Source organism: Piliocolobus tephrosceles, chromosome 3, assembly GCF_002776525.5.
Source record: "Piliocolobus tephrosceles isolate RC106 chromosome 3, ASM277652v3, whole genome shotgun sequence".
Lineage (NCBI taxonomy): Eukaryota > Metazoa > Chordata > Mammalia > Primates > Cercopithecidae > Piliocolobus > Piliocolobus tephrosceles.
In genome coordinates this window covers 50,133,296-50,160,584 of record NC_045436.1, presented here as the reverse complement: position 1 = coordinate 50,160,584, position 27,289 = coordinate 50,133,296, and the positions used below count along the sequence as shown (strand labels likewise).

The 27,289-nt window shown below is 39.2% G+C and overlaps 1 protein-coding gene across 1 annotated transcript in view; it reads left to right on the top strand.

The window, feature by feature from the left end:
* Positions 1 to 27,289, top strand: part of NAA15 (N-alpha-acetyltransferase 15, NatA auxiliary subunit) — a 91,510-nt gene that overhangs the window by 26,111 nt on the left and 38,110 nt on the right. Inside the window, exons 2-9 of the mRNA XM_023226034.3 lie at positions 8,965 to 9,049; positions 11,677 to 11,781; positions 15,744 to 15,901; positions 17,945 to 18,079; positions 19,295 to 19,448; positions 23,969 to 24,088; positions 25,944 to 26,039; positions 26,258 to 26,364. Coding sequence (XP_023081802.1) covers positions 8,965 to 9,049; positions 11,677 to 11,781; positions 15,744 to 15,901; positions 17,945 to 18,079; positions 19,295 to 19,448; positions 23,969 to 24,088; positions 25,944 to 26,039; positions 26,258 to 26,364 — 960 coding nt within the window. The remainder of the gene's footprint in view (positions 1 to 8,964; positions 9,050 to 11,676; positions 11,782 to 15,743; positions 15,902 to 17,944; positions 18,080 to 19,294; positions 19,449 to 23,968; positions 24,089 to 25,943; positions 26,040 to 26,257; positions 26,365 to 27,289) is intronic.

Here is a 27,289-nt window from a genome sequence, read left to right as displayed (position 1 = left end):
TCATAATGTTTCTGTTATATAAACATTACCTTGGAATGTAATGCTAGGATTATGACACAATGATGATACTTTATCAACTGTATACTTTTAATGGGTGAGACCTAGATTTCCTTTTGTATCATATTGACTGTATTAGTTTTGGTAATTTAAGCCTTTGGCATAAAGGCGATTAATACAAAGTCAATTAAAAGAGATTTTTACTTAGTCTCTTTTAGTTAAAAGAGACTATAAGTTAGTACTTTTAGTTTAGGTATGTCATTAATTTTGGGTGTCCTTTTTGTCGTTTAAATTTTTTTTTATCAGTTACTAATAAATCCTTTTGCCTTTCTTTGAGACAGTGTCTCTCTCTGTCTTGCCCAGGCTGGGGTGCAGTGGTGTGACCATAGTTCACTGCAGCCTCAACCTTCTAGGCTCAAGGAATCCTCCTCCTGCCTCAACCTCCTGAGTAGTTGGGCCTAAAGGCACACACCACTATGCCTGGCTAATTTTTTCTTTCTTTTTTTTTTTTTTGAGACGGAGTCTTGCTCTGTCACCCAGGCTGGAGTGCAGTGGCCGGATCTCAGCTCACTGCAAGCTCTGCCTCCCGGGTTTATGCCATTCTCCTGCCTCAGCCTCCTGAGTAGCTGGAACTACAGGCGCCCGCCACCTCGCCCGGCTAGTTTTTTGTATTTTTTAGTAGAGACGGGGTTTCACCATGTTAGCCAGGATGGTCTCGATCTCCTGACCTCGTGATCCGCCCGTCTCGGCCTCCCAAAGTGCTGGGATTACAGGCTTGAGCCACCGCGCCCAGCCTATTTTTTCATTTTTTTGTAGAGACAGGGTCTCACTATGTTATGCAGGCTGGTCTTGAACTCCTGGGTTCAAGCAATCCTCCTGCCTTGGCCTTCCAAAGGGTTGGGATGACAGATAGGAGCCACCGTGCCAGGCCAGTAAATCTTTGTTTGTTTGTTTGTTTGTTTGTTTGAGACAGAGTCTCGCTCTGTCAACCAGGCTGGAGTACAGTGGTGCAGTTTCGGCTCACCATAACCTCTGCCTGCTGGGTTCAAGTGATTCTCATGCCTCAGCCTCCCAAAGAGCTGGTAGTACAGGTCTGCGTCACCACGCCTAGCTAATTTAAAATATTTTTAGTGGAGACAGGGTTTCGCCATGTTGGCCAGGTTGGTCTTAACTCTTGACCTCAGATGATCTGCCCACCTTGGCCTCCCAAAGTGCTGGAATTACAGACGGGAGCCACTGCACCGGCCTGACCAGTAAATCTTATTCTCATTCTTTTTCATATCTTATGGCAAATATTTGTTTCTGTTTTTGTTGGGTGTACACCTAGGTTGGAAGGATTGGATCAGATAATATGTGTATTTGTTTTTGTTTTGTTTTGTTTTGTTTGAGACAGAGTCTTGCTGTGTTGCCCAGGCTGGAATACAGTGGTGTGAACACGGCTCACTGCAGCTTTACCTCCCTGGCTCAAGCAGTCCTCCTGCCCCACCCTCCTGAGTAGCTGGGACTACATACAGGTGCTTGCTACCATGCCTGGCTGTTTTATTTTTTGTAGAGATGAGATCTCACTCTGTTGCCTGAGCTGGTCTCAAACTCCTCTGCTCAAGTGATCTGCCTTGGCCTCCCAAAGTGCTAGGATTATAGGCATGGGAGAATAAACACCTGACTGTTTACTAGTTTTGTTAGATAACTGCTAAACAGTATTTTTTAAAATTTGGGCTTATTGAGTTACTACTGTTTATGCCATAAAAGTCCTTCTGCCATACTGTTTTGCAAAGTGGTCATACCAATTTTTTTTAACCCTACCAGCGATGTATGAGTTCACAGTTGCTTTGCAATTTCTCCAGCCGTTGATATCGTCTAATTTAATGACATAGCATTTTTTAAATGTAATTAAAACCTTTTAATGTGTTTATTGCCTATTAAGACATCCTTTCTTGGGTGTGTTTGTTTAAGACTCTTGGTAGTTGGGTTTTCTGCCTTACTGTTACTGATATTTATGAATTTTAAAGATATTTTCTGGATATAAGATTTTTGTTGGACATATATATTCATTGTAAATACATTTTTCCTGACTTCTCTTTTTTCGGACTCTTTATGTTGGACATTTAGAACTTTCCGTTTAAGGGATCTTACCTACCTCAACTAATGAAGATATATTTCTGTGTTTTCTTCTAGAAGCTTTTTTTTTTTTTTTTTTTTGAGACAGAATCTCTCTCTGTTGCCCAGACTGGAGTTCAATGGCACAATCTCAGCTCACTGTAACCTCTGCCTCCCGGGTTTAAGAAATTAGTAGCTGGAATTACAGGCATGCACCACCACACCCTGTTAATTTTGTATTTTTAGTAAAGACAGGGTTTCGCCATGTTGGCCAGGCTGGTCTTGAACTCCTGACCTCAGGTGATCCACCCGTCTCAGCTTCTCAAAGTTCTAGGATTACAGGTGTTCTAGAAGCTTTTTCATTTTAACCTACACATTTAGATCTGCAGTGTTTTCAGATTTTTTTGATTGTGAAGAAAGGTCACTGTAGATCCACTAATTATTTTTTTCTACATTATCTTTTCTCTCTTTTTCATTGAGGTGGTTTCTGTTGCTACGTCTGTCTTCTACTGATTTTTTTTTCTTCTGAAGTGTCATAAAATCTGCTTTACTCTTTTCTGGGAAAGGTTTCATTTTAAAAAAATTAAAATTAAAATTTTATTTTATTAGTTTTTTCAGATAGTCTCGCTGTGTTGCCCATGTTGAGTACAGTAGCACGATCTTGGCTCACTGCAATCTCCACCTCCCAGGTTCAAGCAGTTCTCCTGCCTCAGCCTCCCAAGTAGCTGAGATTACAGGTGTCTGCCACCACGCCTGGCTAACTTTTGTATTTTTAGTAGAGATGGAGGTTTCACCATGTTGGCCAGACTGTTCTCAAACTCCTCACCTCAAGTGATCTGCCTGCCATGGCCTCCCAAAGTGCTGGGATTATAGGTGTGAGCTACCATACCCGGCTGGTTTCATGTTAAATTCTGTATTTTCTTTTTTCCTTTTCTTTTCTTTTTTTTTTTTCTTTTTCTGTTTTTTGAGATGGAGTCTCGCTCTGTCGCCAGGCTGGAGTGCAGTGGTGTGATCTCAGCTCACTGCAACCTCTGCCCCCCGGGTTCAAGCAATTCTCCTGCCTCAGCCTCCCAAGTAGCTGGGATTACAGGCGTGTGCCACCAAGCCCAGCTAATTTTTGTATTTTTAGTAGAGATGGAGTTTCACCAGGTTGGCCAGGATGGTCTCGATCTCTTGACCTTGTGATCCACCTGCCTCAGCCTCCCAAAGTGAGCCACCGCGCCCAGCCTTCATCTTTTTTTTTTCTTTCTTCCCCCTCAGACAGAGTTTTACTCTGTTGCCCAGGCTGGAGTGTAGTGGTACAATCTTGACTCACTGAAACCTCCACCTCCCAGGTTCAAGCAATTATTCTGCCTCAGCCTCCCAAGTAACTGGGATTATAGGTGCGCACCACCATGCCTGGCTAATTTTTTTTTTTGTATTTTTAGTAGAGATGGGGTTTTGCCATGTTGGCCAGGCTGGTCTCGAACTCCTGGTCTCAAGTGATCTGCCCGTCTTGGCCTTCTAAAGTGCTGGGATTACAGGCATGAGCTACTGTGCACAGCCTTAATACTGTATTTTCATCTTTATAAATTCTATTTGTTTTTTAAAATATATTTTCCTCTTCATTTGTTTATCCATTGCTTACATTTTGAGCACATTTATAATAGTTGTTTTAAATTCTTTATCATAATTCCATCACGTTTTAATTTCTCCTGATTATGGATCATGTTTTCCTGCTCTTAGCTGTCTAGATATTTTTTATTGGATGTTATACATTATAGGTTTTATATTATTTTACTAAATTTAGCTGTCTTTGAAGAGTGGTGTTGGACTTTGTTGTGGTGCACAGTGAAGATGCTTCTCTGTCAACCTGATTTTTTTGAGGGTTTGTTAGGGTGGGTCTAGAGTAATACTCCAGGGCTAGTGTTTGTCTACTCTTAAGGAATGACATTTTTGCAGTATTTACTGAATTCTACAGCTGTTCGTTGACACTCCATTCTGGCAAGTTGGAACTCTCACTACCTTGTGGGCCATGAGAATTGTTAAACTTAATGCATCCTGATCATTCTTTGTCTGGCCTTGTTATGTTTTACCCTCCATATGCAAAACGTAGTGTACTCAACAGTTTTCAACAACAGACACATGGGGACCTTCTATGGATTTTTGGATCTCTTTCTCAGGGTAGTTCCATCTCTCGCAGAGTACCTCAGCCTCATTGAACATCAGTCTTTGTTTCTTAACTCTGTGGACTCCTGTAGTTTGCTTAGGATCCTTCTTCCTGTGCTGTGATATAGAAAGTGCCTCCAGGTATAAAGTGATGGCATTTCTAGAGCTCATCATGTTTGTTTCCCTTTCTCTTGGTTCACAGTCTTCCGCCACCTGTTAGCACCACCTGTTGAACCTGTTATTTCATATATTTTGTCCCGTTTTGTTTATGATGAAAGAACAAGTTGAGCTTCACTTACTTCATCATGCCAAAAGTGAAAGTCACCTAACTACACTTTTATAAATGTAAAATTTCAGAAAGCTGATGGTTTTATGAACAGTGACACTTAACCCTCTTCTTTATAGGTATATAGTTTTCATAAACAGCAAGAAGTTAATAACATTCCTTTTAATTATGTTAGTCTTTACATCATAGCTTCCTTTAGTGCTTTCTTATTGTAAGAAAAACAAGTTACTTTTAGGCTTTCTGCTAAGTAAATGGGAACACTAAATTTAGCTACTTAGTCTTACTATGTTTCTTTGGCTACATATGGTGAATGACAGCTCTCAAGTAACTGCTTCTGCTTTCTCCTCCTCTTGTCCCTAAAATCACTGTGCCTGCTGAATGCATAGTTGATTGTGGGAGACAAAGAAAAATATTAAACCAGTTAGGAAGCTATTGCTGAGAAACTGGGTCTGATGGGACCTACTACAGGACAGAAGTATAAGGGAAGGAGAAGCACCAAAGATGATTAGGTTTTTTTTGCATAATCATCTGGTTGATTGAGTTGAGAGGGGGGCATCAACTCTGTCTTCAGGATGGTGAAGACTTGGTGCAGAATACATTTTGGGCAAGAAAATCATTTGTATTTGGATATATTAGGTTTCAGATGCAAAACAACAGCATTGGAAGGCTGAGGCAGGAGGATTTCTTGAGCCTATGATTGAGCTACTGCACTCCAGTCTGGGCCAGAGTGAGATCCTGTCTCAAAGCAACAACAAAGTGGAGATGATGGGTATATAGGTGGTTGTAAAACAACTCTAGTTTGCCTTAGTGTGAACTTAATTAATTGATTTCTTGATACTAAAATGTAAATTTTTACATTTTTATTTTTCTGTTTCTACACATTTTCTGCCATGATTTTTGCCATCACTTGCATTAATTTCCGTCCCAGATTTTAAATATATTGCCTCAAAAATTATGAGCAAAATTTTAAAAATTTATGTCAATGTGTTCTGGCACGAATTGTATGTTTTAGATGCATTTTTTTTTCCATAACAAATATAATGCTTTAAAAATAAATTTTCATGTGAAAGCATATGTTGATGTTGATGTCTAAAAGTCAACTAGCACTAAAAGATATATGATGAAACAAATAATGTTCTCTGTTTTCTCCCATCTCCTTGGTTTCCCACTCCAGAATCAAGCAACTTCAGTTCTTTATTTTGTCTGGTATTTGCCTTCTTGTTGCTTAGTAATACATCACTATTTCTTCTTGATACATAGCTTTTAGATATTTGTTGACCTCTGGTTTTTGAAAATGAGGACTCAGAACTTACTCATTCACACATTTGCCCACTTTCATTTTCCTCATTCCTTAACATAATTATATCATGAGTTTTTTTTTTTTTTTTCTTTTTTTTTTGTTTTGAGACAGAATCTGGCCCTGTTGCCCAGGCTGGAGTGTGGTGGCATGATCTTGGCTCACTGCAACCTCCGCCTCCCATATTCCAGTGATTCTCCTGCCTCAGCCTCCTGAGCAGCTGGGATTACAGGCGCCTGCATGCCATCATGCCTGGCTAATTGTTTTTTTTTTTTTTGTATTTTTAGTAGAGATGGAGTTTCACCATGTTGGCCAGGCTGGTCTCGAACTCTTGACCTTAAGTGATCTGCTCGCCTTGGCCTCCCAAAGTGCTGGGATTACAAGCATGATCTTCTGCGCCCAGCCATATCACAAGTTTTTTATAAACTAGTACAGTGTTTGCATTTTTATAACTATGCATGTATTGTTCAGTATTGAGCCAAATTTATACTAAATCCAAGTCTTATACAAGCTTTTGTTTTTTGTGGAGTTAATACCTATTATTTAGGCAGTTGCCTGGTTTTCTGTAGACCTATTGCTCATGTTCTGCAAGTGTGCCTGTATTTCTGTCATGAGCTTGTGATTAACATTTTCCATGTTAGCAAGCACACTACTTCAATTTTTGCTCTTGCTGGAAACTTATTCCATAGCAGCTTTTGACTTCTGCTCCAGTCTGGAGTGGCTACTCTCTAGTTCTTTTTTCTGTATTAGATTCCCTATTTAATTACTAAGTCCTATAGTGCTTTTTTTTTTTGGAGATATAGTCTCACACTATCACCCAGGCTGGAATGCAATAGCGTGATCTCAGCTCACTTACAACCTCTGCCTCCCGGGTTCAAATGATTCTCCTGCCTCAGCCTCCTGAGTAGTGAGGATTACAGGCGCCTGCCACCATGCCCAGTTAAATTTTGTATTTTTAATAGAGATGGGGTTTCACCATGTTGACCTGGCTAGTCTCGAACTCCTGACCTCGTGATCTGCCCGCCTTGGCCTCTCAAAGTGCTGGGGTTACATATGTGAGCCACCGTGCCCGGCCCTCCGTAGTGCCTTTTTAAAAATTTATCTTAACTTCTTTTAATGGCTTCTTAAGGAAGAATACGTGGACACAAAAGTTTAGCTTTTTGCAAAGCTTTGAAATGTCATTTTGCTCTTATGTAGTCTTGGTATTTTGGTTTGTTTGGGGTTTTTTTTTGTTTTTGAGACAGAGTCTCACTCTGTTGCCCAGGCTGGAGTGTGGTGGCACGATCTCCTCTCACTGCAACCTCTGCCTCCCGGGTTTAAATGATTCTCCTGCCTCAGTCTCCTGAGTAGCTGGGATTATAGGTAGCGCCACAAGGCCTGGCTAGTTTTTGTATTTTTAGTAGAGACAGGGTTTCACCATATTGGCCAGCCTGGTCTCGAACTCCTGACCTCATATGATCTGCCCACCTCGGCCTCCCAAAGTGCGGGGATTACAGGTATGAGCCACCGTGCCTGGCCTCTTATATAGTCTTCATGTATGGGAGCAAAATGACATTTTGCGAGGTTGGTTCCAGGATCTCCCTTGGGGACCAAAATCCAGGGATGCTCAAGTCCTTGATATACAATGGCATAGTATTTGCATATAACCTATGCACATCCTCTTGTATACTGTAAATTATCTCCGGGTTATTTATAATACCTAATACAATGTAAATACTGTGTAAATAGTTGTTATACTGTATTGCTTAGACATTAATTACAAGAAAAAAGTGTACTTTTGTATAGACGCAGTTTTTTTTTTTTTTTCTTTTCTGAATACTTTCTATCTGTAGTTAGCAGAATCCACAGATGTAGAACCCATGGATATGGGGACTGACTGTACTTGATTGATGACTTGGTATAGAATTATAAGTTGAAACTTAATTTTCACTCTGAATTTTGAAGGCTGTATATTTGTCTTGTAGATTTCAACAGTATTTCATTTTTACTTTGGAATAAGAGTGCGCTGCCATTCTGATTATAGATCTTTTTTTTTTTTTTTTTTTTTTTTGAGACGGAGTCTTGCTCTGCCGCCCAGGCTGGAGTGCAGTGGCCGGATCTCAGCTCACTGCAAGCTCCTCCTCCCGGGTTTACGCCATTCTCCTGCCTCAGCCTCCCGAGTAGCTGGGACTACAGGCACCCGCCACCTCGGCCGGCTAGTTTTTTGTATTTTTTAGTAGAGATGGGGTTTCACCCTGTTAGCCAGGATGGTCTCGATCTCCTGACCTCGTGATCCGCCCGTCTCGGCCTCCCAAAGTGCTGGGATTACAGGCTTGAGCCACCACGCCCGACCCTGATTATAGATCTTTTTTATGTGACTTGTTTTTTTCCCCTCTCTGGAAGTTTTTAAGGACTTTTTTTTTTTTTTTTTAATTTTCAGGCTTTGAGATTTCACTGTGATATGTTACAGTGTGGGTATTTTTTCCATGTATTTTGCATGGACATTTTTGGCCCTTTCAGCTTGAAAGCTTCAGTAAAAAGAAAATATTCTTCAGTACAAATAAAATATTCTTTAGAAAACTAGCTGGGCATAGTGGCTCATGCCTGTTATCCCAGCCCCTGGGGAGACTGAGGCGGGAGGATTGCTTGAGTGAGTCCCAAAATCGCTTGAGAATCTTGGAGTTTGAGACCAGCCTAGGCAACATAGTGAGTCCCTGTCTCTACAAAAAATAAAAATATTAGCCAGATGTGGTGGCGTGTGCCTGTAGTCCTAGCTACTTGGAAGGCTGAGATAGAAGTATTCCTTGAGCCCAGCTGGATAAGGCCGCTGTGAGCTATGATCACGCCACTGTGCCCTGCCTGGGTGACAGAGTGAGTCTCAGTCTTTAAAAAAAAAAAAAAAATTCTATACCATTTATTTTTCTGTTTTCTTTCTGCATTACTCAGTTGTTGGACTTTACTAATCTGTATTCTGTTCCTTTGTCTTTATTTTACTTCCCGTATTTGAACCTGTTGTATTTTTTATTGGCATTTCTCCGGGATTTAGAAGCATATGGATATAACATTCTGTTTTTTTAAACAGAATAGAGAAATTTAGTGTTTAATTTAATGTTGTTTGCATTCCTTGCTAAACTTAAATTTTTTTTGTTTGTTTTGACAGAGGTGTTACGAACACAAACAGTATAGAAATGGATTGAAATTCTGTAAACAAATACTTTCTAATCCCAAATTTGCAGAGCATGGAGGTAAGTGCAAGTAGATAAAGCTTTGCTACATACCTGTCTGGCTCCTCTTACTGGATTGTATTCTTCCCAGCTGCCTTAACTGTTTTCCAGAGAGAACATACCCTCTCATCTTTGACTTCTGTGAGAAGGTGAAATTTAATACTGAATTTTGAATTTAATATCAAGAAAATGATAACACATTCTACTTGAGTTCTGATTTATTCTTAGTTTGAATATTAGCTCTGTAGGAAAAGAGAAATAACTTAATGGGATAGAATGCCAAAATTTGCTTTAGAACTTTGGTTGAGCTGGATAAATTTTATGCTTTATAATAAGCTTATTCAGAAAGTGACCATTTGGTCCTTTGCTCATGAACTATCATATTTTTAATTTATGTTTTTCAGTTTTTCAAGACCTAGTTATGTTTAAGATATGATTTGTATATTGTAATGTTCTGAAAGTGTACAGGCTTTTGCTTGTGTGAAGGTAGATTGTTGGATGGTGAGATATTTGTAGAGCAAGGGGAGAGTGTGTGGCTAAACTTGAGAGGAGGCAAAGAAAAAATAAGTTTTCGCAGGTCTCATTTGTACAGTTAAGAAACATGGCTTTTCAGTAACTATTGATAACATACTCTTAATATTGAAGATAAGGAGGAGAGTAATGATTCTCCATTAGATTCCTTGCTTTTTTTTTGGCCTGTGTTTATAATAATTCTCACTTTCTTTCACTGCATTTCACTTTATACTTTCTTTTACTGTAATTGTTTGGAGACGGAAAACAAAGGAGATAAAAGTATCTAAATTAATCTCTCCGCTGGGTGCTGTGGCTCACTGCTATGATCCCAACACTTTGGGAGACTGAGGCAAGAGGATTGCTTGAGGCCAGAAATTCAAGATCAGCCTGGGCAACATAGCGGGACCCTGTCTTTATTATGACAAAACATATATTTAAAAAAAGACAAATAAATAGAAATAAATTTCTGTCTCTCTTTTTCCATATTAAAAATTATTTATTTTTGCTGACCAGCTGAGCATTACGTTGTTTGATATCATTTCTATAGTAGGCATACTGATAATGTGTCAGTATAGAAAAGTATCAGATTTAATTATTTCTGAAATGCAGTTTTCCCTACATTATTTCACTGTTTTTTTCTTCTTCTTTTTTTTTTTTTTTTTTTGAGATGGAGTTTCATTCTGTTGTCCGGGCTGGAGGGCAGTGGTGCAATCTCAGCTCACTGCAACCTCCACCTCCTGGGTTCAAGCAATTCCCCTCCCTCAGCCTCTCAAGTCGCTGGGATTATAGGCATGTGCCACCATGCCGGGCTGATTTTTGTATTTTTAGTAGAGATGAGATCTCACCATGTTGGCCAGGCTGGTCTCAAACTCCTGACCTCAGGTGATCCACCCACCTCGGCCTCCCAAAGTGCTGGAATTACGATGAGCCACTGCGCCCAGCCTATTTCTCCGTTTCTGAAATGTGATTCTCCAACTCCCTACCCTGCCGCTGTAACATATCTGAAATCAGGTTGCATATAAATTGTCACAATTTCATTGAAAGTTTTGTTGTTTGTTTTTGAGACGAAGTTTCACTCTGTTGCCCAGGCTGGAGTGCAATGGGGCAATTTTGGCTCACTGCAACCTCTGCCTCCTGAGTTCAAGCAATTCTTGTGCCTCAGCCTCCCAACTAGCCGGGATAACAGGTGCCCGCCACCACACTTGGCTAATTTTTGTATTTTTAGTAGAGGTGGGGTTTCACCATGTTGGCCAGGCTGGTCTGGAACTCCTGACCTTAAGTGATCTGTCCACCTTGGCCTCCCAAAGTCTTGAGATTACAGGTGTGAGGCACTGCGCCTGGCCGAAAGTATTTTTAAACAGTACATATTGATTCTTCCTCAGGATTATATCTTTAATCCTTATCCTTTATACCTAATGAATTTCTCTCTAAAGTCTAAATTTTAGTCTAAAAGTTAGGCAAATCAATCAAATAAATTAAAAAAGTTAGGCAAATAATATTTTCACTCGCTTTAGGCTTCATAGGATACATATAGAATTAGAATTTATTTTTCCTCTTTTCTGAAAACTTAATATTTCTTTTAACTCTTTTAATATTTTGGTTGGTAATGAGAGATTTCTGACATCTTTTTCTTGTATATTTAATAGTAATCTCAATCATTTTAAAATAAATTTAGGAAGATAAAAAATGTAGGAAATTTATGTGTATATTTTTAATCACTGAAGAATGAATTTAACCCGTATATAACCTAGGTTCACAGAAATAAAGTATGTTTTCAAGATAAAGTTTTTATATTTTAATGAAGTAGATATATAAGGTTATCCCATGGAATTCCCCTGAAGAATGAATTACTAGATTATCTTTCTAGTCAAATAGCATGTATTTTGTATCTTTTATCTAAAAAAAAAAGGAGAGTCTCTTTCCGATAATAGAGTCTGGAAATCTGTGTTTACTTGGATTGCCAATTTTTAAAAATGTTTTAAATCTGCAAGAAAGTGGAAAGTATCTTAGTACTCTCCTTGAAATTTTTAGTTCTTAAGGCAATATAGCATTTGTTTTTGAGATTATGGTTTTGTTGTTATTTTAATATTTAATTTTTTTTAATGTTCCTTTTCTTTTTTGTTTTTAAAAAATAGAAACTCTGGCTATGAAAGGATTAACATTGAACTGTTTGGGGAAAAAGGAAGAAGCTTATGAATTGGTTCGTAGAGGTTTGAGAAATGACTTGAAGAGTCATGTGTGTATCCTTTTTGAGATATATTTAAGGTTTGAGTGGGGTGTTTTGAGCTAAGGCAGCAATTTGAGAGTCAAAGTTTTAGATCTCTCTTATTGTGCAATTACAGAGGAAATTATTCTTTTTTAAATAGGGTAACAGCAAGCAACTGCCTTCATTCAGGAAACATTTTTATATACCTAACCATGTTTTAACATTCTGTTTTCTCACAGATAAATGGGACTTGCCTTTAAAAATATCTATGAAAGCTTTTCTCACTCTTGAAAAGGGGGCATTGCTAAGGTCTGAAAATTTGTGTGGCACTCCCCTACCCTGTTTGTTGAAAGCTCATCACCAATGTGATAGTGGTAGGTGGTGGGTCTCAAAAAGAAAAAGGATATAAAATAAGGAATATTAGAGTGGCATTATAATACCCTAGTTTAGAGCACAAGCTTTTGGAGTATAGGCTTAGAATGTGCCTCACTTAGGTTCAAAACCCATTTCATCTTCTTTCTGTGTGATCTTAGGGCTCAATTTCTTCATGTGTAAAATGGGGTAATCATACTCACCTCACTGTTGGTTTACAGATTTAATGATGAGATATATAACATAGCCACTGATAATGCTAAGTAGCATATTGGATAAATATTTTATTAAGGGAGGGTAAGAGCAAATAGAAATATCTGAAGGAGGATAGAGAAAATATTGTGGGTTGCTATTTTTAAGATAGACTTCAGCAAATATTTCTGTACCTATTTTGTGGACAGACACAATTTTAAGTGCTGAAATATTTAGCAGTTTTTCAGATGTTTACCAGGCCCTTGGCTTAGTACAGACAAAGAAAAGATAGCAGATTTTGCTCTCAAAGAACTTACAGTCTGGTGAAGGAAGATACTGATTAGAAACATTTACAGAACATTTGGGAGTATTACATAAAATGTTGTGGTTTATTCAAATAGTTGTCATTAATCCAGTAAAGTGGAAGTATGTGAATTGAGAGTGACTAGAGGACTAGAAAGATAAGTAAAGGCTTAACTGTTAAGACTGCCGTAGATAGATGTCTTTCCATAATTTTTAATGATTGTATAGTGTTCTGCCAATGTCTTTATTATGATTTATTTGAGTTCCTCTTGATGGACATAATTTTCTTTATTTGGCGGTGTTAAACTCCGTGGGGATAGGATTTTTAGGAGGTGAAGATGAGAGTCAGTTATGTGGCTGTTGTAATATTTAAGAGAAGTAAAGTCCTGAAATATAGGGTATTAGTGATAGAAATGGGAGGGAGTGGAAAGATAGGTAATGGGAGCTAGATTTTAATGGGTAGTGTTTCCTAGTTTATAAAACCATGATCCAAACAGCCAGGAGGATTTGATCCAGTTACTCTTGTCATTTATATTGCAGAAACCAAGATTATTTTTCAAATAAAATTTGTAATATTTTGACTTGCTTTAAAAACGGGTAATATTAAATATGTGTTTTTCATTCATGCCTGCCACCCTAAACATTCTGGGATTTTGTTTGTTTGTTTGTCTTTTTTTTTTTTTTTCAGATGGAGTTTCGATCTTGTCTTCCAGGCTGGAGTGCAATGGCACGATCTCAGCTCACTGCAACCTCCGCCTCCCAGGTTCAAGTGATTCTCCTGCCTCAGCCTCCCAAGAAGCTGGGATTACAGGTGCACACCACCAAGCCTGGCTAATTTTTGTATTTTTAGTAGAGACAGGGTTTCATCATATTGGCCAGGCTGGTGTCTTAAACTCCTGACCTCAAGCCATCCACCCATCTTGGCCTTCCAAAGTGCTGGGATTACAGGTATGAGCCACCATGCCCGGCCAACATTCTGTATTTTATTGACTCTGTTGAGGACCTCTGGCCTAAAAGTTGTTAGATTGAAGGTTGTTGTTTGTTTGTTTTTGAGACGGAGTTTCACTCTGTCACCCAGTCTGAAGTGCAGTGGTGTGATCTCTGCTCACTGCAACCTCCACATCCCGGGTTCAGGTAATACTCCTGCCTCAGCCTCCCGAGTAGCTGGGAATACAGGTGCATGTGACCATGCCTGGGTGTTTTTTGTATTTTTAGTATAGACGAGATTTTTCAATGTTGACCAGGCTGGTCTTGAACTTGTGACTTGAAGTGATCCACCTACCACTGCCTCCCAAAGTGCTTGGATTACAGATGTGAGCCACCGCACCTGGCCAGATTGAAGTTTGAGCTTGATCTCAGAAAGAAACATTATAAATTTCTGGACAGGAAAGACTTCCTTTTTTCTTTTGAGTGTGTTTTAGAAAGATTATTTTGGGCCAGCCACAGTGACTCATGCCCGTAATCCCAGCACTTTGGGAGGCTGAGGCAGGGGGATCAATTGAGGGTAGGAGTTCAAGACTAGCCTGGGCATCATAGTGAGACCTCGTCCGATAGAAAATAAAAAATTAACTGCATATGGTGGTGGCATGTGCCTATGGTCCTAGCTGCTCTGGAGGCTGGGGTAGAAGGATTGTTTGAGCCCAGGAGTTTGAGGCTACAGTGAGCTATGAGCATGCCACTGCACTCCAGCCTAGGTGATAGAGCGAGACCTTGTCTCTTTTATAAAACACAATAATTGGGAGGCCGGTGGATCACGAGATCAGGAGTTTGAGACCATCTGGCCAACATGGTGAAAACCTGTCTCTACTAAAAATACAAAAATTAGCTGGGTGTGGTGGTGCATGCTTGTAATCCCAGCTACTTGGGAGGCTGAGGCAGGAGAATTGCTTGAACCCGGGAGGTAGAGGTTGCAGTGAGCTGAGATTATGCCACTGCACTCCAGCCTGGTGACAGAACGAGACTCCATCTCAAAAACAAACAAAAAACAACAACAAAAAAACTCGCAACAAAACCGAGTTACTTTGGTAGGAGAATAAAAGAAGAGAGACTGAAGATAGGTGGATTGGGTAGCTGCTACAGTAATCAAGACCTAAAGTGAAAAAGGGCTGTATTTGGGAAGTGGAATATTTTCCTTCTTTATAGCAGTTTTTACAGCTTACTTTAATTTTGCTTATTTATCTGTCCTTTACTAGACTTTAAGATCCTTGAATATAGGAGGCTGTTTTGATGACCTACATCTTAGTTACTAAGAAGTTTTAGCCTAGGTGCGGGGGCTCATGCCTGTAATCTCAGCACTTTGGGAGGCCAAGGCAGGTATTGCTTGAGCTCAGGAGTTTGAGACCATCTTCGGCAACGTGGCGAGGTCCCATCTCTACCAAGAATACAAAAAATATCTGGCATGCTGGTGTGTGCCTATAGTCGCAGCTACTCAGGAGGCTGAGGTGGGAGGATCACTTGAGCGCAGGGAGTGGAGGTTGCAGTGAGCAAAGACTACACCACTACCCTTCAGACTGGGTGGCAGAGCAAGACCTGTCTCAAAAAAAGGAAAATAAGTTTTAATAATTATGGTTAAATGAATGAATGTTTTTATTTTATATGTGGCTGAGTTTTAGAAACTTTGTATTACACTAAGGGTTGTCCTAAGGATCTTTTGGTTCAAGAAAATAAAGTCTTCATGACTTTACATAATTATATTCCATGAAGACTCATTCCTTCTTTTTCCTTTTACTATTAATAATATGGTAACTGCTTACATGTATATATTGACTTTGTGCCAGCCAGTGAGCAGTTTGTATATGTTATCCCATTTAGTTGTCAGTAGTATGATTTGCTGCATAGACTATTTCTGTTTACATTTTAGTAATGAGGAAACTTAATGAGACTGATTTGTCCAAGGTTACAGAGCTGATAAGGCAGACTAGACTTAATTTTCTCTGGTTCCAAAAGCTGTGCTCTTTTCTGCTGTATTAAACTGCTTTATATCTTTGAAATCAATCTCTCCTTCTCCCTCCCCCTCCCTCTTTTTAAGCTTGTAATTTTATAAATGGCTGTAGTTCTCCAAGTTTCTTGGGAAGTCATTTGGAATAGTCATTTTGACTTGTAGGTTGTATCCTTAACTAAATTCTTTAGGTTGGCACGTTTATGGCCTTCTTCAGAGGTCAGACAAGAAGTATGATGAAGCCATTAAGTGTTACAGAAATGCACTAAAATGGGATAAAGACAATCTTCAAATCTTAAGGGACCTTTCCTTACTACAGATTCAGATGCGAGATCTTGAGGGTTATAGGGTAAGTTAAATAGACTTTTTTTTTTTTTTTAATTCTAAGGGGAAAATATGTACAACTTTGAGTACTTTCTGATACAGAAATTTTTTATTTCATTTTGAAGATAACTTAATTGAACTTTTTTCCTCCTACCATAGTGGTTGTGTTTATGATTGGAATAATCAGCTCTTTAAAAATAAATTACTTTATGGTGAGGCAGATTTGGCCTACTGTGTAGGATTGACTTAATTTGATACAAATTAACATCAGGCCGGGCGCGGTGGCTCACGCCTGTAATCCCAGCACTTTGAGAGGCTGAGGTGGGCGAATCACGAGGTCAGGAGATCGAGACCATCCTGGCTAACATGATGAAACCCTGTCTCTACTGAAAATACAAAAAATTAGCCGGGCGTGGTGGCGGTCACCTGTAGTCCGAGCTACTCGGAAGGCTGAGGCAGGAGAATGGCATGAACCTAGGAGGCAGAGGTTGCAGTGAGCCGAGATCGTGCCACTGCACTCCAGCCTGGGTAACAGAGCGAAACTCTTGTCAAAAAAAAAAAAAATTAACATCAGTACTCCTCAAATAAACAATGCTTTTGTCTGGTGTTGACGTGTTACTCTTTAACATTTACTTGCCCCCCCAGTTTTTTTTTTTCTTTTGAAACATTAGAGTCTCACCCTGTTGCCCAGGCTGGAGTGCACGATCTCTGCTCACTGCAGCTTCCACCTCCTGGGTTCAAGCGGTTCTCAGGCCTCAGCCTCCTGAGTAGCTGAGACTACAGCCATGTGCCACCATGCCCAGCTCATTTTTTATATTCTAGTAGAGAGGAGGTTTCACCATGTTGCTCAGGCTGGTCTCGAACTCCTGAGCTCAGGCAGTCCGCCCTGCCTCAGTCTCCCAAAGTGCTAGGATTACGGGCATGAGCCACCACACCTGGCAAAAGCAAATGTTTTGTTTCTTCTTTCTACCTGCTCTGAGTCTAATATATTTTTGTAGCTTCAGTTTTAACCCTTAAATTAGTGTTAGATCTATTTAGTTCCTCTTTCTTATTCTTTATTTTTTATATGATAGTATAGTACCTGCTGAATTTTTCTCCAAATATATCTTAACTCTGTAGTTGGATACTTAATTTTTAAAAAAATTTTTGAATATTTTTCCTTTGTGCTGTTCTTTCCATCCTGTCTCTTTTTTTTTTTTTTTTGAGACGGAGTCTTGCTCTGTCGCCGGGGCTGGAGTGCAGTGGCCGGATCTCAGCTCACTGCAAGCTCCGCCTCCCGGGTTTACGCCATTCTCCTGCCTCAGCCTCCGGAGTAGCTGGGACTACAGGCGCCCGCCACCTCGCCCGGCTAGTTTTTTGTATTTTTAGTAGAGATGGGGTTTCACCATGTTAGCCAGGATGGTCTCGATCTCCTGACCTCGTGATCCGCCCGCCTCAGCCTCCCAAAGTGCTGGGATTACAGGCTTGAGCCACCGTGCCCGGCTTCCTGTCTCTTTTCTTGGAGTAAGCAGATCAAGAAATAAAGAGGGGTCTTAAGTTTGGTCTTAAGTTTTAAAAATTTCTAAGATTAGCTTGGAGGCTTCATTATGTTCTTAACAAATATTTCTTTGCCTTCATAAAGCTACACAATATGGACGTTTGAAGTATTTTCTATTATTGTTCCCATAATTGTGTTGTAAAATGTTTAGGGTTGTGGGATAAATTAATATGATCTTTTTCTTTTTTTTTTTTGAGACGGAGTCTCGCTCTGTCACCAGGCTAGAGTGCAGTGGCGCATCTTGGCTCACTGCAGCCTCTGCCTCCCAGGTTCAAGTGATTCTCCTGCTTCAGCCTCCCGAGTAGCTGGGACCATGGGCGTGCGCCACTATGCCCAGCTAATTTTTGTATTTTTGATAGAGGCGGGGTTTCACCATGTTGGCCAGGATGGTCTCGATCTCTTGACCTCGTGATCTGCCCTCAGCCTCCCAAAGTGCTGGGATTACAGGCATGAGCCACTGCGCCTGGCCTAATATTAAAGGAGCACTTGCTGTTACTGAAAACCTAAGAAAAAGTGTTTATTATTTTCCAGGAAACGAGATATCAATTACTTCAGCTTCGACCTGCACAGAGAGCATCATGGATTGGTTATGCTATTGCTTACCATTTATTAGAAGATTATGAAATGGCAGCAAAGATTTTAGAAGAATTTAGGAAAACACAACAGGTAATAATAACTAGAAGCCATTTTACTAAGTCTGATTCTAAGTATAACTGAAAAAAAAAGTGCATTGTCTGGCTTACTTTTAATTTTGAAATAGTTTCAAACTTAAAGAAAAGTTGCAAGAATAGCACGAAGAACTCTACATAGGGGTTCATTCATACTAAACTAACTGTTAATATTTGGTGCATTTACTTTAAAAATCTGTGTATCTATTTATCTATTTTAATTTTCTTCCTTAAACTTTTGAGAGTAATTGCAAGACATCATGCTCCTTTACCCCTAAATGCTTTAGTGTGTATTTTCTAAAAGTAGTTGTCAGTTCTCTAGATAGTATTATATGGATAGATTATAAAAATTAGGAAATTTAACATTGATAGACTGTTATCCCCAGCCCATATTCAAAATTTACTAATTGTCCTACTTATAGCCTTTCTAGCGATTTAATTTCATTGCAGTATCCAATTAAGAATCATACCTTACATTTAGTTATCATTTCTTTTCAGCCTCTTTTAATCTGAAACAGTTTTGAAAACTTCCTTTGTGTATTATGACATAGACATTTCTGAAGAAGGCTGTGCTTTTGTAGGATGTCCCTCAGTTTGGATTTTTCTGATGGTTCCTCATTGTTAGACAGAGTTTTGTAATTTTGGCAGGAAACCACATAAATGATGTTGGGTCCTTCTCAGTTCATTACATCAAGAGGCACACGCCATCAGTTTGTTCCATTTGATTACATGGTGAAAGTTGTATTTGCAACTGTAAACTTATTTTTCTCTCTTTGTGTTTAATATGCAATTTGAGACTGAATAGCCTGTTGCTCATCAAACTTTCACCCTCTAGTTTTAGCATTCATTGATTATGATTCTTGTGTGAATCAACCATTACTATGATAGTTGCAAATGGTGATTCTCTTAACTCTTGTCATTCCTTCTGGGTTTATTATTTGGCATTCTACTGCTGAGTAAGAGCTTTCCCTTCTTCCCCATATTTATTGTATATAAGGACTTGTGGATTATTATTTTGTTCAACTTGTTATATCCTAATATTGTCATTATTTACTTGGTTGCTCCATAGACAGATACTTAAGAATATTTTTGAAATTAGTTTTTTCAAGCAGATATTATCCTTTGACTTCTTACATGTTTTTGAGTATTGTGAACAATTTTCTGATATGAAAATAAAATTCTTACTGTCAGTATTTCTTATATCCATACGCAGACATCCCCTGATAAGGTGGATTATGAATATAGTGAACTACTCTTATATCAGAATCAAGTTCTTCGGGAAGCAGGTCTCTATAGAGAAGCTTTGGAACATCTTTGTACCTATGAAAAGCAGATTTGTGATAAACTTGCTGTAGAAGAAACCAAAGGTATTTTCAAAAGAATGTCATTTATTGTAATATTGAAATATGACAAAGAGCAAGGCTGAAAAATCTAGTTGCTGCTGACAGTTTCATATAATTCAGCTTTTTGATGATAGAAAATCTATTTCTTACTCATATACTTTGAATAATTTGTAATGTGGGAAAATGTACATTTAAATAATATTATAGATAAAGGAGAAAGTTGATTGTGAACAATAAAAAGTAGTTGAATTAAATGACTCATAACATTCTTTAAAATATCTTTGTATTAAAAATATTATGGAATTTAATCAAAACACAAGAGACAATTAGTTTTATAAGACAGGATTACATTTCTTAGAAACAGTTTGTTAATTACAGTGTATGTAGTGTGTGCCAGATTTATTGCTAATAATATATATTGATGAATCAGTCTTTACTAAAATACATATAGGGTATTTCTGAGAGTCTTTATGGTTAATCTGAATGTCTTTGATGACATAGAAAGAATATGAATTCTGGAAGAAAGGGAGAGCAGAGATTTGGGTTCATAATGTGTAGATTGTGATAGAAGGGGTAGATTCTACTCAGCAGAGGGCTGAGAAAAACGAACAGTTTTAGAAGTTGAGGGTGTGATTATAGAAGATGAAAGAAGAATAACAAGTAATGAAAGGATAAGTGAGTTTTTAAAAAAATTACCTTCTGAAATGCTGCTTTGTCCTTGCTAGTCTAGGGAACTGAAGTTTGCTGGTTTCAAATTCCCTTGGTTCACCTTGAGGTTGAACACTGGAAAAGTTTAATATACATCCGTGTGCATAATAGGTATAGCCATTGTTTGCCAGATGAACTTTCGTCAGAGGATATTGCTACTGACAAGAGCAACTGGAAGTCTAAGGCTTCTGTAGGGAGCTCTCTTATGAACTGCAGATCCAAGACAACCTTCTTTCATTTGAAGTAGTCATTCTTTAGTAGTCTGTTAATCATAAAGGAAGGACATTTCTGACTTACTGGAAAGATTACAAGTCTGGAAAAAATTTGCCTCATTGGCCACTAAGTAGCTCTGTGACCAGGGTCAATGCTTGGGCCTCAAGTTTCTTTATGGAAATAAATGACAGATTGTTTCATTTGATCCCTTTGATAATTGTATTAATGAGGAAGAATGGCAGATAGGTCAAATTAGATAAAGGACTCACAACTGACCAGTGGATTTTTAGCAATTTAGAAGTCACTGGTGACCTTAACAAAAGCACTTTCTGAGCCTCTAGAAGAAGGATGGTAAAAGCCCAAACATCAAGTCTATTTAAAAGAGATTGAGAGTAGAGGAACTGAAGATAGGAAGCATACGTGACTCAGTTGAGGAGTTTTGCTGTAAAGGAAACAAATGGGGGTGCTGGTAGATGAAATGGGATGCAGGCTCAAAAGAAGTTTTTTTTGTTTGTTTTTGTTTTTTTCATAGTGTGTATTTGTGCTGACTGGGGAGTGATCCAATAGAGATAGAATATTTGATACGGTAGAGAGGATGTCATGTGGTAGATTGATGTCATGTGAAGGATTAATCTTAGGTAAGAACATGAATAGTTCATCCACATCAACAAGTGGTGGTGGAGTATAAGTGGCGGGCAAGTAAATGTGTAGATGTAATGGGTATTTTGGAGTTCCTTCTAATTGCTTCCATTTTCTACATGACATGAGAAATAAGGCTATCAGCTCATTCCACAAAATATGTATTGAATACCTACTTTGAGTTAGGTAATGGGACAGGTATATAAAGAGAATAGAAGGGAAGTAAGGGTAGAATCAATCTTTGGAAATTCTAGCAATCTTTAGAAATTCAAGGTAGTGTTGTTGGTAGGGATAGTTGGGGAGAAGATAAGATGGTCAGGATGACTCAGGAACTTCTTAGAGTGGATGAATGGGCACAGTTAGGCAAAAAAAAAAAAAAAATTGTTTTTTTTGAGATGAAGTTTCACTCTTGTTTCCCAGGCTGGAGTGCAATGGCACGATCTCGGCTCATTGCAACCTCCACCTCCCAGGTTCAAGCGATTCTCATGCCTCAGCCTCCCGAGTCGCTGGGATTATAGGCAGGCGCCCCCATGCCTGGCTAATTTTGTATTTTCAGTAGAGACGGGGTTTCTCCATATTGGTCAGGCTGGTCTTGTACTTCCAACCTCAGATGATCTGCCCACCTCAGCCTCCCAAAGTGCAGGGATTACAGGTGTGAGCCACCGCGCCCAGCCAAGGCAAAATTTTTTATTGTTTATTTTTATACCACCAGTTCCTCCTGCTCAGAAAAGGTAGAAGACAGAGGGAAGGAAAAGAGGATGGGTGTAGTGTAGAGGGGAGTAAAGGTGCAGGTTATTTTTATTTTTTATTTTAGAGGTGAGGTCTCGCGGTGTTGCCCAGGCTGGACTTGAACAAGGCTCAAATGATCCTACCCCCAAACCCCATCCCCAGCCTCCTACTGCAGGTGCAAGCCATCCTACTCAGCTGCAGGTTATTTTTAGTGTTTTTGATGAAGTTGATTTTTGGTTAGTATAGTGCAGGCTTTGTTAACCTTGGCACTGTTGACATTTTGGGCCTGAGTTGTTGAGGGTGAAGATCTCTTCTGTGCATTGTAGGATGTTTAGTAGCGCTCCTAGCTTATACTCGTTAGATGCCAATAGTACTCAACACCCTTACTGAGACAAACAAAATGTCTTCAGACATTGCTAAATGTTGGTAAAACTGCCCCTGGTTGAGAACCACTGGTACAGATACTAAGCATATGGGCTTGTAAGGCGTGGTGGCTCATGTCTGTAATCCCAGCACTTTGGGAGACTGAGACCAGAGGATCACTTGAGCCCAGGAGTTCGAGACCAGCCTGGGCAACATAAGGAAGCCTCATCTCTACAAAAAATAAAAATAAAAAATTAGCTGGATGTGTTGGCATACATCTGTAGTCCCAGCTATTCAGGAGGCTGCGGTAGGTGGAAGGATTGCTTATGCCCAAGTGGTTGAGGCTGCAGTGAGCCAGGATTGCACCACTGCACTCCGGTCTGGGTGACAGAATGAGATCCTGTCTTCAAAAAGAAAGAATGAATGAATATCTGCTCTTTCAGATAAATTGCTTGGATTCAAATCCTAACTCCATCACTATCTGCAAGACTCTTAGGAAGTTTACTTAAGTCCTCTCAGTTTTAAAGTGATGAAAGTAATAGTAATCTATCTCATAGAGTTCTGAGAATTGAATTAGTTAATGCATGTGAAACGTTTAAAAGTCACTGTTGGCCGGGCACGGTGACTCACAACTATAATCCCAGCACTTTGGGAGGCCAAGGTGGGTGGATCACTTGAGTCTAGGAGCTCAAGACCAGCCTGGACAACATGGCGAAAAACCATCTCTACAAAACATGCAAAAATTAGCCAGCCATGGTGGTACATTCCTGTAGTTCCAGCTACTAGGGAGGCTGAGGTGGTAGGATCGCTTTAGGAGGCCAAGGCTGCAGTGAGCCATGATCGATTGCACCACTGCACTCCAGCTAGAGTGACAGAGTGAGACTGTCACAAAGAAAAAAAAGTCTTGGGCACATGGTAAGTACTCAGTAAGTGTTCATTTTTATTATCAAATGAGAGCGAAAGATGCAACAGGGAGTGAAGGATGCAAGGGTGAAATAGTGGCTTAAAAATAATACCTTGGATGAAAGGAAGCACATTAAGGATAGAGAAAAGGAATCCTGAATATTTGAAGCTTATATGGCTTTGGAGCTCATATATAATAGTGAAACCACTGTCTCTGTTCATCTGGTTTGTTTCCTTCCATGAGAACGTGTGGAGCAAGTAAAAAGTTGGGATGAGCTGAGCTTTAAAATTAGTAAACAAAAGAGCCTAAGTTTTAAGATTGATTTTTGATAATTGGGGCTGCTAATATCATTCAGGGATGTTGGGTCATGCAGCCCAGGGAAGGCGGTGAGTCGGCAAGTTGGTGTTAGGCTGATAGTTTTTTCTCTGAAGTTGAATAGTAGGATTAGTGAGACAAAAAGAAAGAAAAGCAGTTAAGCTTAAAATAGGGTGCTTATTTGCTTCTTGGAAGACATTAAAAGGTAAAGTCTAGGTGGTTTTGAATGTGACCAGATTAAGGGCTGCTACGGCAAAATTGTTTTGTAGCTGATTAAGGGATCATAAGGTTAGGATATTGGATTGAGTCATTAATTTGGATGCTGAAGTTGTTCCATATGATATCAGGAATAATTGAGCAGTAGAAGATGGCTTGGTGACAGTGTGTTCAGTGAATGTGAGAAACTGGCCTGGTGTTGGACAGATTTTCTGAATAAATTGAGGATATGAAGAGGATGGCATTTCTAAATAACGTGAACTTCAGTAAAAGAAGGAGACGATAAAATAACTTGGTAAATGATCTTAAGGGAACTGGGAACTCAGGAGGATACCAGGTCCATCTACTTAGCAGCATTGATTTATAATAAGATTTTAAGAGAACATGTTAGGAAAAAGTTAAAATTATAATTAGAAGGTTTTCTCAGATATTTAATTTTTTTTCTATTTTTAATCAGGGGAACTTCTGTTGCAACTGTGTCGTTTGGAAGATGCTGCAGATGTTTACAGAGGATTGCAAGAGAGAAATCCTGAAAACTGGGCCTATTACAAAGGCTTGGAAAAAGCACTTAAGCCAGGTAGTATTGTTTAAAACTTACTAAGTTTTATTGTTTCTTTTGTTAATACATATTTTATTTACTCATTGAAAAGTACAACTAGAATAACAGTGGTTAAGAATCGGTTCAAAATCTGAATACAGGCCAGGCACAGTGGCTCCTGCCTGTAATCCAGCACTTTGGGAGGCCGAGGTGGATGGATTGCCTGAGCTCAGGAGTTCGATACCAGCCTGGACAACATGGTGAAACCCCGTCTCTACTAAAATACAAAAAATTAGCGTGGCGTGGTGACATGTGCCTGTAGTCTCAGCTACTTGGGAGGCTGAAGCACGAGAACTGCTTGAACCCAAGAGGCGGAGGTTGCAGTGAGCCAACATAGTGCCACTGCATTCCAGCCTGGGCAACAGAGCGACACTGTGTCTCAAAAAAAAAAAGTCTGAATACAAAAGTACACTTGCAAACTTCTATTTAATATGACAGATTGAGCATGTTCTGAAACCTCTCTTCTACAGATTTATAGAATGGTTGAGAAAATAATTTAGTAGCAACTTTAGAAAAAAATTCACAAATGCATAGTAGCATCAAAAACATGAAAGGAGGCCAAGTGTAGGGGCTCACACTTACGATCACAGCACTTTGGGAGGCCGAGGTGGGAGGATTGCTTGAGCCCAGGAGTTTGAGCTCAGCATGGGCAACATGGATGGTGTGAGACTCTCTCTCTTAAACAAAAGAAAATTTCCACGGACAGAAATGGAGATATATTGTTTTTTTTTTTTGGAGACGGAGTCTCGCTCTGTCGCCCAGGCTGGAGTACAGTGACGGGATCTCACTGCAAGCTCCGCCTCCCGGGTTTACGCCATTCTCCTGCCTCAGCCTCCCAAGTAGCTGGGACTACAGGTGCCGCCACCTCGCCTGGCTAGTTTTTTGTATTTTTTAGTAGAGACGGGGTTTCACCGGGTTAGCCAGGATGGTCTCGATCCAGAAATGGAGATATATTCTTAAAAGCAAGAATAAGCTCTGTGGTAAGCTGTGGCTGCATCAAAGTGACTTGCCAGGGTCACGTAAATGTAGCCAGGCTGAATGAGCATCACTGTTCCTTTGTGGGAAGAGGGGTTAAATTTCTGTCATCAAACTTGGATTCAGACTCTCTGTGCTCCCCCAGTCACTCTGTCCCATAAATGGGATCCACTTTTGGGAACAGGCCCAGAAACAAATAGGCAGGATCCTTAGCAGAGGTGATCTGATTTGTTTCCTTCAAGGCTGGTTGTGAGCCATTGGAATATACAAGAGAAACCTCTTGTTGCAGATTACTTTGTAACAAAGATTCTCAGATTGTTTTAGGAACACCAGCAAGGAATGGTAATCACCACTGTCTGCAAATGGAAGAGTAGAGATGATGGAGGAATCTAAGATAGAGGTAATTGCTGCCATGAAACATGAATAGTTAGGAGTAGTACCAATTAGGAATCTGAAATGAAAAACCTACTTACTGAAATAAAAATTTTAATAGAATGGAAGAGAAGCCACGACCAAAATCAGAGGAGAGGAGTTAGAGGGGAAAAGCTAAGGAGAATGGTAGGAGAAGCAGCAAAATATGGAAACGTCATAACCGAGGCTTTTTCAGAACTAAGGAAGTTCTCAGGTTTTAAAAGCCTACCTAAAGCAGAACAGGATAAAGATAATTATGTACTTAAGATAAAAAAAATTGAAAAGAAATAGTCTAAAATAATTGTTGAAATAGTAGGTGTAAGGTTACGAATAATTCCAATTTTCTTTTAAATATTAGAATTTTAATATATTTTGAGAAGTTCGTAATTTTCCAAAAAGAAATGCAGTTTATAATTACAAATAACAAATAATTTTTCTTTGTCTGCAGCTAATATGTTAGAACGGCTGAAAATTTACGAGGAGGCCTGGACTAAATATCCTAGGGGACTGGTGCCAAGAAGGCTGCCATTAAACTTTTTATCTGGTAAGTGAGAATAATTTCAAAGGAATAAAAATGCTTTTATGATTTAAAGTTTCTTTTCTTGGTTTTAAGTATGAGTATGCATATTAAGTTTAAGCTATACATTGTTAGAGTTGTCTAACAACTCTACTAAATGTAAGTTGGTAAATGTAAGTAAATACTTTGGTAAATGTAAGTAATTATTTGATAAATATAAGCCAAAAGGATTTTTCTCTTCCAAGGTGAGAAGTTTAAAGAATGTTTGGATAAGTTCCTAAGGATGAATTTCAGCAAGGGTTGCCCACCAGTCTTCAATACTTTAAGATCATTATACAAAGATAAAGAAAAGGTAAAGTGTAATGTATTTTCTTTTGGCTACCATTTCTTTGCTCGGTATTTGGAATTATTGATTCTTGATTATCTGTGCACAGTAGTACATGTTTTGTGAATCTCGTGTCAGTCTTCCCAGTTTGCAATTTAAATGCTTCTGATTCCTCTTTTTTCCATTTCATCCTCTTTTTCTTTTTCTTTAGCCCAGTGACTTATTCCTTATTTGTTTTCTGTTTCCTTTCTGCCATAAACTTTTAATGAGTCACTGTAGGTTATGAAAAGTTGATAAGGTAATGATTTCTTCACCATTTTCTTTAATCCTGTTCATAGTCAGAAGCCAGAGTTTTTTTTTTTTTTAAGTTTTAGCTTAGTCATCTTTCTCCATTTTAAATTTGATAGACAAAAAGTTCTGTTCAGAAGAGTTTTTTTGATGTTCTAATAAGTCAGCTTACTCTTTCAGCTACATGTTAATAATATTCAGAATGCTTATTTAGAGGTTATTTTAACTTTTTTCTGTTTTGAGACCGAGTCTTGCTCTGTCACCCAATCTGGAGTGCAGTGGCGTGACCTTGGCCCACTGCAACCTCTGCCTCCTGGATTCAAGCAATTCTTGTGCCTCAGCCTCCCAACTAGCTGGGATCACAGGCGTGTACCACCATGCCTGGCTAATTTTTGTATTTTTAATGGAGACAGGGTTTCACCATGTTGGCTAGCTCCTGACCTCAAATGATCCGCCCACCTCGGCCTCCCAAAGTGCTGGGATTTCGAGCGTGAGCCACCGTGCCCGGCCAAGGGTATTTTAATCTTAATTTAGACTATTTTGCTTATAAGTACAGTGTCATCAATACATATTGGTTGGATTCTAAAAAATCAGTTACATTGAAGAGTCAAAGATGGAACAAATGAGACATAAGAAACACTTTAACCAGAATTACATAATGTGC